We start from the raw sequence: 14,356 nt of genomic DNA, 5'->3' as shown, positions 1-14,356 counted from the left end.
GAGCAGACAGATGGCGAACCGCCAATGGGGGAGCATCCCTTGAGGGAGCAGCAGCCAGGAATGGCCCTTTTTCACGCTGCCAGTCAAATGGGGATTATATGCAACACACACGGACGCACACGCTTTCACGCGCACATCTGCCACTTAAAAATGAGCTGGCATTTGGCACTCCAGCAGGTTAGTGGATAGCCAATAAAAGGCCATGCCAGGAGGGACTTCCAGCCACGAGAGGTCCTCTCCTGCTGCCAGTCAAATGGGGATTAGGAGGACCACACCCTAACGCGCTAAATAAAGACAGAGTTGCAGGTGGGAAGGCAGATGGCGGAGCGGCCAATCAAAAAGCATTGCCAGGGGTGACAGGCAGGAAGCGCTGCAGGAGGGGGGGCTGGTCTCTGCAGCATTCAATAAAATCCCTCCGACAAAGAATGGTCTTCCTCGTTCACATTGTTTATCGGATACCGTCTCAAGATGCTTACCATGTGCTCAGTGACACTCAGGCCTCTTTTACATTTGCTCCAGGAGGGAGCTTTAAAGGAGCTTTATGTAAGACTTTCAGATTTAAAATAGAAGAAAATAATCAGGAGTTTGAAGAAAAAAAAAGTGTTGACGTCTTTCCAAAGACGTCTTTGTACTGTAGTGCAGATGCATCAACCCATGTTCGCATGCTAACCAGCTAGCCTCTGCCCGACGAAGGAGGAAGAAACCACGTTTGTCGGAAAAAGAAGAAAAGTGACAGAAATAGAAGCAAAACAATAGTTAGGCTAACGTTGGTATTTCCACTGCTGGAGACAGCTCTTGGCAATCAAACTCACATCCGGCACCTTTAATAAATGAGCAGCCTGCGTGTGATATCCAATACAAGGCCTACGTGCGCAGACTTGAAATCTGATAGGGAACTGTAACACGTTTAGTTCCAGTCATTTTATGTGACTGTCTACATTGACTAAATGTACTGTACTACATTTTCCCTGGATCTGTTATAGTCATATTGCCGGATTGTTACAAGTCCAACACTTGTATTCTTTTTTCTACAACTTTCAGTTCATTCTTCGTAATTGCCAATTTCCAACCAATTGCTATTGCGCTGCCAGCAGCCGGCGTGAGGGGAGATCTCTCTTTGAATTTCCCTTTTCTGACACTTTCTGCCATTTCCCTCTCCTTATTTCCTTAGAGTTTTCTTGGAGGGGCTGAGTTTTCCAGTCAAAAACCATTACAGCTGTGGGCCCCGTAAAGGCCACCGGGATATTATGTGCGATATTGGACTACAAATAATCCTGACTTGACTTGACGTTTGAATGCCTGTGTGTGTCTGTGTCTGTGTGTGTGTGTGTGTGTGTGTGTGGGTTGATGTTTGTGTATCTGTTTTTCGAAAAAAAAAAAAAAAAAAAAAAAAAAAAAAAAAAGCCAACCAACCAAAATGGACAGCATGGCCACCTGGCACCAAGACAGAGATGGTGGATTACCATGTGTCCTCTTCACAGGCTCACACACACACACACACACACACACACACACACACACACACACACACACACACACTCGCACACAAAAGGGAGAGGCGGTGGGGGAGAACATTCTAATATTATGTTTTTTAAAGTGGGAATGAGATAAAGAAACCTCTCCCATTAATGTAAAATGAAAATGTATCGCCTACGGTACAAAAAAAAAAGGGAAAATAACAGAGGAAGGGGCGGGTGGGTGCATACGGGCTCAGAGACTAGATGGGTTTTTATTATCAAGTGCAAATAATTACCATTACCTCGTGAATTTTAATCTAAAAAAATTGGCAATTATTTAGTGCGGAAACACAATGGCGTGATAATCTGATATTAAAGCCCTCTTAATCGTTTTGGGGGAATTAAAGAAACTAAAATAATATGGTGTGGAAATAAATTATATCACTGCGCAGCAATGGTGGGGAAAAAAAAAAAAAGGATTTTCTCTCATTCTGATTCTGCAAAGCCGCCCGCTAAACACTGGTGAGCCTGCCGAGAGAAAAGGTGAGAAGAATCATCTTATCTACAGTTACTTGGAAGGAAGAATGTATTTGCTTTCAGCCGCTTTTCGGTTTGTTTTTTTTTCCCTTGTTTCTTTGGCGGCCACCTCCTTTAGAGATGACTCTTTGTATGCATTCCATCCACCTGGAGACTTGCTAGGGGGGCCTGAGCGAGCGGGGTGGCGGTGGTGGTGGTGGTGGGTGGGGTGGGGTGGGGGGACAAACAAAGAGGGAGAGAAGAGGTAAGAAGAAGAGAGTCTGAGGGAGGGCGGGCGATGTGAATACCCTCGCTGGGGGACCGAGGGAGCGGCTCCACAAGTCCTGCTTTTCACAGGTTCCATTAAAAATCTAAACTTGTCTGTACAACATCTGTGTGTGTGTGTGTGTGTGTGTGTGTGCGTCTACAGGAAAAGTGTTGCGGTCGGCTCTGAAGGCTGGCAGCGGGAGAAGAAAAGAATAATAAATTCTTTCCTCCTGGCTTCTCTTCTGAGGAATTGCTAATTGTATGTAAAGTAAGAGAGGGATTTTTTGAGCGCCAGAAATGCAGATGGTGCCGCGGCCAGTTGTGCCGCGGATCCCGGTGACACGCTGTAAACTTGTATTTCTTGAAATTTCCCCCTTCGCACTGCAGCGTGACAGTGCTGCTGTCATCCGGAGTGGATACACCTGAACGACTGAGACGCTCACCCGCAAACACCAGCATACACACACCCACGAACTCTCTCTGACACCCACCCACACACACAGAGTCATCACAAACCCAGAGCCGGTGGCTGCCCTGCTCCAGCCCTTAATGGAAGGCCTGACCTCCGCTATGCTGAGTTATTTCCACCCTCCCCCGAAATTTCAGGCATCCAGAGGAAAAAAGGGGAGCAGAAAAACGGAGACACCGGGAGCGTGAGATTCGACTTTCTCTCGGCAAACTTTTAATTCATTTCATCTCGCCCTCCCGATTTTACAGGGTCCCGGGACCACTTACTCTGTAATGAGAAAGTGGGTTGAGGGAGGGAGCGAAGCCTGTTGAGAGAACAGCCTTGAGCACTCACTACAGCTTTCAGGTGAAACCGTCCAAAATGCAGTCTTCCCGAGTCATTACCACCCCTCTGCTTCACACGGCTCTAAACTGCCACTCACGTCTCACTCGCAAGGCAGGCCGGCGGTTCTTATTTCTGGAGTCTGGGGATGTATCGCTATTGGTAACATTTTTACGATCGAGCGTAATCGCAGATATTATGGGCATCAAACAAAACGCGTCTTTAAAATGACGTGTGTTGAGGCTGCGGAACAAAAGCAGGACAGGTTTCAGCAACTGCGACGCCACCGTTTCTCTGAACTGCCGACTTCAAAGTGAATATGAAACTGTTATTACCCCCCGAACGTCAAGGGACATAAACATATTTGTGTTGACACTGTGAGTTCTAACTTTTGATGTTTCGTAGCCACGCACGTTTCAATTTTGATTGAGTAGCCTAAAAGCAGCACTATGTACCTTCGTGAAAAGATGATGTCTATTGATTGGTTTTCATGACTCAATCTTCTCTCGTCTTCAAAGGACAACACGATTTCATGTTGTTTGACTTTGTTCACATTTGCAGGACCCTTCTGATAGTAGCCCCCTTTTAGCTTCAAACACCGTCCTTGGGATCCGACTTCCCACTGAGGACAACTTGTTTTTTTACAGTAATGGAAAGATTCATTATTAACACAGTAAATATAACATCTCAGAGTTTGAATTTCCTTTCCAAAACTACACAGCGCACCTTTAAAGGTTCCAGATTATGGTCATTTTATGCTTTCCTGAATGGTGCTGAACAGCACATCAGGAGCAGTTTGGGGTTCAGTATCTTGCCAAAGTACACCTCGAAAATGCAGACCAGGGGAAATGAACCAGCGATCTTACGATAACATGATGCTGGCTCTACTCCTGAGCCAACCCGCCTTTAGTTTAAGCCTTTTAGATTAAGTGTCTGATTCCTTCCTCTATCTAGACAAGATCAATGATAAAAAATGGGACATGGGAATGTCACTTTCTAAATATGTGGCACGTAAATTCAAGTTGTGGAGTGTTTTTGGCATCTATCAAACATTTTAATGCATTGAACTCTTTTCAAACTGGACTTCCTGGATTGTTTTTCACTGTCTCGCTCTTACCTGCAGCCAACACAGTGTCAACAAGTCGTCTTTTGTATATAGCTAAAAAAATTAAGTGTGCAAAATCGTCTGTCCTCGATTCGAGGGACAGACATGCAACAGATGTCATGTGTACATAACAGGCCGCTAAAGAAATACAGTGACGAAACCTCTGATACATGTAGATTAAAAAGATATATGTGAAGGATGTGGATTCAGGAGGGCAACTGATTGTCTCTTGAGAATGAAACCCTTTGTTGCAATAAGATTACTGTTTGAATAAAGGTACAATTAAAAAATAGAGTTAACACAGGGCTGTTTCGGGTTAACAGCCTCACACTAATACCCTGTGAAGCTGAGTAGAGGAACAGCATCAGGCTATGAGGTGATTTCACAGCGGCGTACACACTTGGAATTGCAGGTCATGTGATGCACACAGGTCAAAAAAGCCCCACCCCCCATGTGCGATTAGTTAAAAACAAACAGCTGTAAAATGCTGACCCACAAAAAAAAAATGCAAAAATGTGATATGCCATTCATATGTATGTCGTGAACGCGCCTGGTGTATAACCTTCAGTGAAGTGAGTAAAGCACCGTCTTGGAAAAAAATCCTATCCAGCTCTTCTTAATGCATTCATGCTCGCGTCCCCGGGGCATTGCGGAGGCCTAACAGTCAAGGTCACAACGTCCACAGTTCAAAACCATCTAGAGACCTGTTATCCCATGTCACTCCCTCCCGACTCTCTCTGCACACTCTATTTGTCACTCCGATAACTGTCAAATCAAGACAAGAAATGCCACAAAAATGGTCTTCAAGGAAAACACTCGGTAACATCTTAAAGCTGCTCGGCATTGTTGCCAAAGACGGTTGTTAGTTTATGTTAGCGGAGCCCTTTCCTAAACTAATGTAAGCTGCTCCCGCTCTCTGTTTGCGGATCAGCAGGCGACGCACCCGAGAACGTACATAAACACAAAAAGTCCTTCGTAAAGAAATCAAGTCCAGCGGCATTCAAAAAAAACTTGTATAGGAAACCGATTTTTCATGTCACATTACCATCCGCTCATTTATGGCCGATAAAAAAGGTGATTAATACATGTAAATTGTGACATGAAGCCCATTCGAAATACCTCCCCGTGCGCCATCAGGCCAAAGGACAAAACTGCGACGTTAAACAGGGGCCGGGAAAAAAAAAGGAGCGTAATTTTTCTCCCATGATTATCCTGAGATATTACTCAGCGCAGTGTGTGACACCGCCACTGCTGCTGAAGAAGCCGCTGTTGTAAATGGGTGTAGGGCGCTTCCTGTGAGATGGAGTGTACAGAGAGACAGCTCTCTGCTGTGCTAAGGACTAGCTGGCTGTGTTAGGCACGCTGAGACAATCAACTCCAGAGCCATAACAGTGTGACTACTCCCAGATTAATGCAGGCATAGGTGAGATGCATAAATAAAGAAGGCGAGTGCAGCGAGGCCATTTTATATAAAAAAAGGGCTCATTTTTTTTTTTTACGATTGTATTATCCAGGCTACAGTGCGAGTTACCCCTGGCGCCGGTTAAAGCTGGGGAGTGTGCAGGGGAGTGTGTGACAGACGTGGCGAGAGTACTCCGCCCATAATTGCCTCTTACGACTAAAAGGCCACGTCTTTCGGGCTGCGTGGAGCTCTCTGATTCTCCCGAACCTCTCAAGGATTCAGCAGGACTGACCTCGACGCGATGCGATCTAATTCCCCCGCTTCTCCATATGCAACGAGCAGGCCGAACGCGCCGCGCAGGTAACCTGAGCCGACGTCTGTGACAGAGTTTGTGTAGACCCGCGCGTGTAATACAATTTGAACTGGTATGGAAATCAAACACATGGCGTGTACACCGTATTGGATTCTTTTGCCCCACCACCTGCCGTTTCTCTCCCGTCTGAGGGCCGGTTGCTTAATCTGGCACGGGAAAAAAGGAGGAAGAAAAAAACGCATCTGCAGCGACACTTTGGATGGAAGAAGCTGGCGGAAGAAAAGAAAAGTCTGCTCGGAGCCTATAAAAAGCCTCGTCGGGTCCGAAATAGTGTGAGTGAGTGTCGGGGAAAAAAAGGAGGACCACCGGTGTGGAAATCTCATCTCCACGGCACAGTGTGTCACAAAGCAATCACTCTGACTCACCTTCTGTGTCTTACTCACACTCACAGGAGACGGCTACGTTTCTTGAGATAAACACACATACTGTACGGGGGGAGGGGGGAGGGGTGTGTGGAGCTAAATTAAAGCGGAGAGCGACAGTGTAGAGAAGGGTGCAAACCTCTCCGTTACCTGAATCATCCCGCCGCAATTAGCAATCTTGTCCTCCTTAATTCACTAATTTGTGATTACGCCGCGCTCATCTATTTGTGTGAGGACACGCTACATAAACATCAATAGGATTAGGTTTCATTGATATTCATGAGCTAATGGGAGGCTGTATGAGTGTTATTTACACGACACTAAGCCGTCTGGCAGATAAGGTTTCTCAGGGCCACGGCAATCGGATTCAATTTTATGACCCGCGCGACACCGGTGGTGGTGGTGGCGGCGGGGGGGGGAAACTGGCGAGCGATGCAGCTATTATTGGATAACTGAGTTTTCCAACGGCAAACATCATTTAAAAAAACATGATTGTTGTTTCTCCCTGATAGCAAATGTTAAATGCGACAAACAGTACTCTAAGGTGGAGCTGTGAATATTGATCCGTGAACCTTAGCCCGAAATGAGTTTGAGTCAAATAAATAACTCGACAGAAGGAAAGAAAAAAAAAAAAAACATTTATGAAGCTCAATCGATTCTTTTCTCTTATTTAAAAAGTGAAACATGGGTGACGGTGCATCGAGCCCGGCTAAAAAAAAAAAAAAGTCTTAGCTCAAGACGACAAAGACCAAGGGGGGAGAGAACATGCATGACCAACCTTGCTATACCTATCGATCAGCTTTAGGAGGACAAACAAGGGGCCCCGGACAAAAAGCTAGAGTCTCCGATCTCTAGGTATCATTATGTCTCGGGCCTTGGGAAAAGCCTACAGGTCAATACTGGAGCAGCACAGGCGCTGTGGGGTAGGGCTGGCGACTTAATAAAGCAGACGTATTGTGTGTGAGCAGACGGGTCGATGCGACTCCCCCTCCCCCCCCCCCCAGACGCAATGCATTTTCACAGCGGGGCAGGTTGCTGCACTGTGCAGAGTGGGCCCGGAGCAGAGGTCAACCGATTCACTTCATCAGCGGCAGAAACCAAAGAACAGTGGGAGAGAAGGAGCGAGCACAGGGAAAGAACATATTATCAACCCAGGGGGACTCTGCTCACAGATACAAGGGAAAGCTTCGAATTTTTTTTTCTCTTTTTTTCTTGTTGGGGGGGGCTTTACATGTAGTCGTCTATGCATGTGCAAAAGAATGAGACAACACCTAGTAACTCAAAGGGCTGGTACTGTTGCAGATAGACGCGAAGTAAGACATGAACATTTCCACACACACACGGACACACACGTATCTCACCTTCTCGTAGTAGCGCAGCTCATAGTCCAGGATGATGCCGTTGGGCTGCTCAGGTTGCGGCCATGACAGCGTGAAGCTGTTCATGGTGGAGCTGATCTGGTGCATGATGGGAACTATGGAGGGAGCTGTAGGGGCACAGAGAGAGAGATGCAGAATAAGTACATTTTGAGATTTAATGTTTTTTTTTTTATTACAGATATGTCTTTAGAATGACCACAAACAGTTTACCTGGGCAGCTGCCTGAGTATATTTGGAGATCCATTAAAGCATTTTATTGGCTACTTCTCCTTCTTCTTTATTACTAGTGTGAGAAATTTCCTTCCATTATTCAAAATTCTCTCAGTTACTAAGTGGGAGTTCAATTTCCCACGCCAAACATGAACCGTGTGGCCTTTTGCAGCCATATCGATTAAAAATATAGATTAAAAAATAAGTATATCAGGCCAGCTATGGGACGAGCACATAATTATCTCCAAGGTAATCATAGTTATCCACGCTAAAAATAGAGCACAATCCCAATACTGTGGTCCAAAGTGTGTATCTAGAATAAACCACCATCAGGTTCCGGCAGTCTGCACAGAATCCAAGTTCAAAAGGTACAACTGCCACTCTCATCAGTAACCAGGTAGCCAGCAGAGCCGGGCACGATTAGAGCTGCACTCAGCCATATTCTGGCACTGCAGGACTAAACGTGTGCCAGCTTTGGCCAAAACAAGGCCGCTGAACTGGCAAAGATTCGAGGGTGCGGACTTCAGCCGAGTGTCAGCTCCAGTTAGCGGGACCGAGGACACCTTTGCGCCAGTTTCGTCAGTCATCACGAGTCTGGCTCGAGTCCGGCAACCAGCCGCGTTGGATTTAGTCCTCGGTTGGACGGAGTCACTTTGGCTACTTGGGCAGAATATAGGAGCACTGCGCGTGCCACGCACAGGATGCGGCGGAAGCGGTAATTAACCCAGCTTTAAAGCTTCTGTGGCAATAGTTCATATTTAGAACTGCGCGGCTATGCTAAAGCACATGCTGCAGTGTTGTCTAGCAATGGCCGTCGCTGTCTTTGTAAAACGTGATAATGCCAGGTTAAAAATCAAATGGCATTTAACTATATCACTTGGGCCTTTGTGTTAACAGTAATGTGATGATTGTGCATAATTGAATGCAGTTAATAAGCGTGTCCGTACACTGCTAGATTTACAATATAATACTCAGTACTATAGAAATGTATTGTTCAGAAAAAGAAAGGTAGTGGGTCAGTTTAGAAATGTATGAAATGAAGAGGACAGAAATAACACGAACAGAAGAAGAAGAACGGAGTTGATTGTGTTACTATATGCAGGGAAGAATTTATGAAAATTTGTGTCACCTGATTTATTGCTACACCCCTCCGTGGTACACTCCACCACTGATTTCAGTGCAAATGATGTCATGGTGAGCCATGAAATTGCTAAACAGTGCAGGCAGGAAAAAATATATGCTCTCCTCCAATAAAACTGCCACTCTGCAGGCAAAAGCAGACTGCACCGGATCTGCAGCAAAACAAGCATCCGAAAAGGTCTACTTATTCATACCCTCTATGGAAACCATATTCATGAAGACAACAGCCAATAAAAACATTATTTAAGGCCCCATTTGTTTATGAACCACACAGTATTTGTTAAATTAAACCCCTTGGAATCAAATTAGAGTCGTATCCTGATCGTTTAGGACACGCCGCGCGGTCTTTTTCCATCCTGCTGCCCCACTACACCTGAATGCACACACATGGGCTGTCAATTAACCCAGAATTAACCCTGTTCCTTGTCGCTCTTTCGCATGCCGCTCGGGGATTTCGTTATTGGATAGAAGGAACACATCATCCGTAATAAAACTCTGTATACACGTTGTCTGTTTGTGTCTCTGCGGTTTTAAAATTCAGTTAGAAGTGTACAGCTGCCTCAGTCTCTGCTGCCGTGCCTGCGTCTCAGCTAATAAAGCTTCTGATCAGCTGACAGTGTTTTTTTTTTTGTATCTTTCATCTATATATGACTACAAAAAATAAATTGAATTGAACTGAAATTGACCCTAATTTTTTTGCATCGGAACAGGTGTCATGTCTTCTCCACTATCATACCCCCGCAGGTTTTTCCCCACTGTTGACATTTAACAAACCCGCGGATATCTTGTCGCCGCTGACTGTGTTGTCTGGGGGGTTCAATTCCCCGGACTGTCTCCTCTGCGAGGAAAAGTACATTTTTCTGGTGCTGGTATCCGCTTCTTCCTCACCTATTTGTTGTGCTAATATGTGTAATCTAGGGCAAGCTGACAAGCTCCTAAATGTCACAGACACGCTGGCTTGGCCAGTAGCAGCGGGTGAGTTCTAAAATCTGCACAGTTCAAATCATTATGCACTGCCCAGGGATCAGTTGGATCAAGTTAACGGTTCTGGGGGGTATTTTGTCTTTTCATTCATGCTAACTGCCATGATCTTTATCTCTGTTTACTCCAAACAAACCCCTGTTGCCGGAGACTGGAAACTGCACCAGTTCCTGCGTAGCAGAGGAGCAAATGTGACACCTTTTCTGGAAGGGGGTTTAATTAAAGGCGCTGAGAATGTTCTAATTGGTTTCTTACTATAAATGATTTGATCCTACATGAACAACACCATTTTCTGTTTAAGGGTGCAATATGTAAGAATTGAAAAAATGACTTAAATTGTCCACAGAATGAGAAGAAATTACAGTTTTGATTATAACATCTGTGTGTTGTGTTGCAGAGATATCTACTGAAATTAGCACGCTAACCACTTAACCCATTTTGGTCCAAATGTCCTCTGCTGACGGTGTAAACACCAACACATCCCCTGTTACACCCAGCCGACTGCTAGCTGCGCAGCTAACTGAGTGACCTAGCTATGGATAGCAACAGTAAGCAGCAATTTACGGTTATTCTTGTGATATGATGTTTTGAGTAATCAACAGCATGCCAGCTCTTACATATTGTACCTTTCAGTCAAAACTGTTCAAGTCGGGTCACTTCAGAGATTTCTGTGTTTGTGTTTTCCTCTCTGCTCTTCCTCCGGGTTAGGGTCAGGGTTAAATTAGCCTTGGGTCCAATTTTGCCAAGTGGCCACCTGTGGTATTACAGCTAAAAATTCATATCCAGCTCAAAATGCATTTTTCCCATAGAGCACCTTTATAAAGGACATGTCAGTAAAACTGTTGATAGAACACCTCAAGCTGCAAACAACATCTATTATTGGCCTTTCTGTTATGCCTTTTTGATCCATGGAGGTTTCATTCATGTAAAACGTTCCTCAAACCAAGAAAAGCAATGTAAAAGACTATTGTAAGGTCTGTGGGCAGAGTAGAAACAAGCGACAGGGGCAGCAAAAGAGCCACTACTGTGTGTATTCAGTGGGCTGCATAACCAGGAAGTAAACCTGGGAGATCAACACTCTCTTGGCATGTGTGTCAGGCAAGCAATCAGCATTGAAGTTCCAATTTGTAGGAAAGGCAATTTTTGAGTCTCAGTTTTTGACGAGTTTGGAATTCTTACAAATTGGACCTTGCAACTGAACAAGCGCCATCTTTGGATCTAGTATCTCCTTCTATATTACAGTACATCTATGAGTTGTTTGCTCATGTTGCCTGCACTCCCAATCAAAGCTGATCAAACCACACAAACACAGTCCTGATGACGCAGATTGTCTGAGTTCTGGAGTTTTAAGTTCTATAAATATAAATACCATAAATGCACATAAAGGATGTTGCTCCTTATTTGAGTGCAGTTCGTTGCTCATTTAGTCATGGCTCCTTAATGCTCTGAAAGACCTGAGACCAAAGCTTTCCGGGACTACAAGTTGAATCGTACAAATGCATCATGATAGACGTTTATTGTAGGGTTAAAATATCAAATAAACATGCAAATCGCTCGGCTTTTATGTCCAAATGAAACACTCTAATGGCTCGTGAATATGCCCCCAGAATCTACCGTATGATCACAAGCTCCTCCAAGGTGCCAAGATAGACTCTAATTGAAAGTTCAAAGATTGAATCCAACCGAACTTACTCATCAAATCCAATTTGTGAACACACAAGTGAGTTTGATTAAAAAAAAAAAAAAAAAAAAAAAAAACGATTCTGCGACGGCTCGTATTAAGCTTAAAGCCCCTGTGTTTGTATACAGAGCTGGAAAGGAATCTCCACCCCCATGTCTGCAGGCATAAATGCAGCCCCGCACCAGCCCATGCTCTACATTTTGTGCCTATCAGCCTCTTGGCTCTCAGCCGGCTTGCTGCTGGGGCCTAGTCATTGCTCCACCTGGTCTCCACTCACCATCTTTTCTGAATAACTCGTCTATTCAAAAGGCTTCAATTGGCGCCCTCTCTAAAACTGAATGACCCCCTTTTTTTGTATCAGCCTCCTTTAATGGTTATTCTGTTCCTTTTCCCCTTCTCTTTGTACTTCACCCCTGGCTTTAGCCACTCCATGGTCGCAGGAGTTCTGTATGAAGAAAAGCCCCTGACCTTTTCTACTCAGCGTGGTTGCTTACAAATCAGGCATTGTAAGACGCTGTTCTCTACAATTTTTAGGGTAAGTATTTCTTGATTTGATTGTCGGATAATTAACTAAAATGTTAACAATCTCGTCAGCGTGAATGGATTCTGTTGCGTCTGCCTCACTTGGCTCTCGCCTCCTACACTCTCCTCCCTCCCTCCCTCATACCCTAGACAGAGAGTGCGAGGGCTAAGCTTCACCTCGGTGCACTTCAGCCTCTCTGCCTCTCAGGCTGGTTCACGCTCCACTGACCAGGGCTAGGGCTGCCTGTGCCGCATTATCAATTACCGGCCACAGGCACACACTGTTCCTGACAGACCCAAGGGAGGGGCACTCCACGCAGAAATTCCAGCAGTGGAAAAAAAAGGGGTTGAGGAGGAGAAGAGGTATTTCCACAGCCCAAGCCCCCGAGTCCTGGTCCCAACTCAGTGCACGCATTCAGGCGCAAAGACAGGAGAACATCCATTTTTATCAGGGAGAATCTTTTTTTTTTTTTTTTTTTGGTGCGTGTTCTAAGGTGTCCAATATCTTAAAGTGTGCGAGTGTATACAGCCTGGGTTGAGATTACTTCAAGTGATTCAAATTGGTAATTTTTTGTGCTTATTGGTGGCTGCTTACCCCATCTGGAGAAACAGCCAAGCAGTTAGAGCGTACCTAGGTGGGATTAAGGACTGAGATGACATTTCCCTGTGTTACATTTAGAGCTGCTCATGCAATGGTTGTTTTTAAACATCTTTTTTTTATCAGGTTTTAAAGGAGACCTATAATGTTTTTTTTTTTTAATTCTTTTTCTTTCCTTCAGTGTTTTACATAGTTTCTTGTGCATGTAAAAGATCTTGAAAGTTAAATAAGGGTTACATCCGCACCAGCGGGAGGTACTCTCTCCAAAAGAGAACATTGCTCCTGAAATGTCTGAAAACACCTCGTCAGGAGTCCCACCTTTAATTCTATGACTTCTTGACATCACACTATGCCACCACATTACACATTTTTATAATTTATTCCTACATTAACGGTAGAAGGGAAGCTTACTGGAAGCTGAGAATATGACAAAGCTGACCTCGAAACATGGTGTAGTGGTGCTGCTCAGGCAGGTGTGAGCTGACCAATCAGAGCAGGAGGCGGGCCTTAAAGAGACAGGAGCTGAAACAGGGCATTTTGTACAGACGGGGTATACAATGCTGCTGTATGAGAAAACTTTTTTGAGCATTATAGAATGTCTATAAGTCAAACAAAATAAAATTATGAAGCTGAAAATGAGCGTGACATGTCTCCTTTAATTATCAGGATTGACGGTGTGAGCTGTAAATATCTGAGCTTGAACTTCTAGCTCAACAAAACACAAATTCTCACTACACTCCCCGAGGCAAAAAAACTTTTCTCACTGCCGAGTCCCACTGGACAGACAGTGACCGTGTTTTGTATGTGTGTCCTAGAAGCCCATGTGTGAAGAGCCTGTCAGAGACAATGTGTTGTGCCTGTATGAGGGTGAGGTTCAGCCCAATGAAGCACCGCTGTCCCCTCCAACTGCGTCCCCCCACTGTCACCCTGGGACGATGATGCTGACAGTGATTGGTGACTGTGTCCTGCGCTCCTTCTCTCCCCTCAATCCCTCCCATCCCTTGCCCCCCTGCTCCACTTTTATCTGGCCCCACTTGCTGCCCCTGGCTTTTAATGCAGAGCTTGGCTCACCATTAATCAAAGTCAAAGCCTCCCAGTGTCTGGCTGAGAAAGAGAAAAAAGTCAGAGACAGAGAGGAAGGGGAGACAGAGAGGGAAAAGGTGGGAGAGGGTTTGAAAGAAAGTGATGAAAGAATGAAAGGCATCTTTACCCATGCACGATTAATCTACTGCAGAATACAGATGAGCTGCAGCATCGTTTTACATGTCTGGCTCAGACATGAAACCTCTGTTTGCATTATTGTTACTTCACTGTGCAGGCACCATAATTCATACGGGCAGCTGCTCTACATCTTTAGAGTACTCCAGTGGTTTACAAGTGCTCCTCCATACATTTGGGAGACTCATAGGAGACGCATTTTAAAGAATGGTTGAAAGTGATGCAGAGACGTCAGTACAAATGCAGGAATGCAGGTTTCCCATGGAGCAACTCAATAGCATGACTTGGTTAATCAAAGTTTGTGGAAAAAATGGCAGTATCTTCCAAAATCCACACCCCTAGTTTGTGATGCCTT

At 44.9% G+C, this 14,356-nt stretch overlaps 1 protein-coding gene across 2 annotated transcripts in view; it reads right to left on the bottom strand.

Moving 5' to 3' along the window:
• ephb1 (EPH receptor B1) overlaps window positions 1–14,356 on the bottom strand; it is a 175,502-nt gene that overhangs the window by 44,865 nt on the left and 116,281 nt on the right. For both annotated transcript variants that reach the window (XM_030402437.1, XM_030402439.1), the window contains exon 6: window positions 7,634–7,758. In XM_030402437.1, the coding sequence (XP_030258297.1) occupies window positions 7,634–7,758 (125 nt within the window). The remainder of the gene's footprint in view (window positions 1–7,633; window positions 7,759–14,356) is intronic.

The sequence above is a fragment of the Sparus aurata genome, chromosome 21, assembly GCF_900880675.1.
Source record: "Sparus aurata chromosome 21, fSpaAur1.1, whole genome shotgun sequence".
NCBI classification, from domain to species: domain Eukaryota; kingdom Metazoa; phylum Chordata; class Actinopteri; order Spariformes; family Sparidae; genus Sparus; species Sparus aurata.
This window is presented reverse-complemented; position numbering and strand designations above follow the sequence as displayed.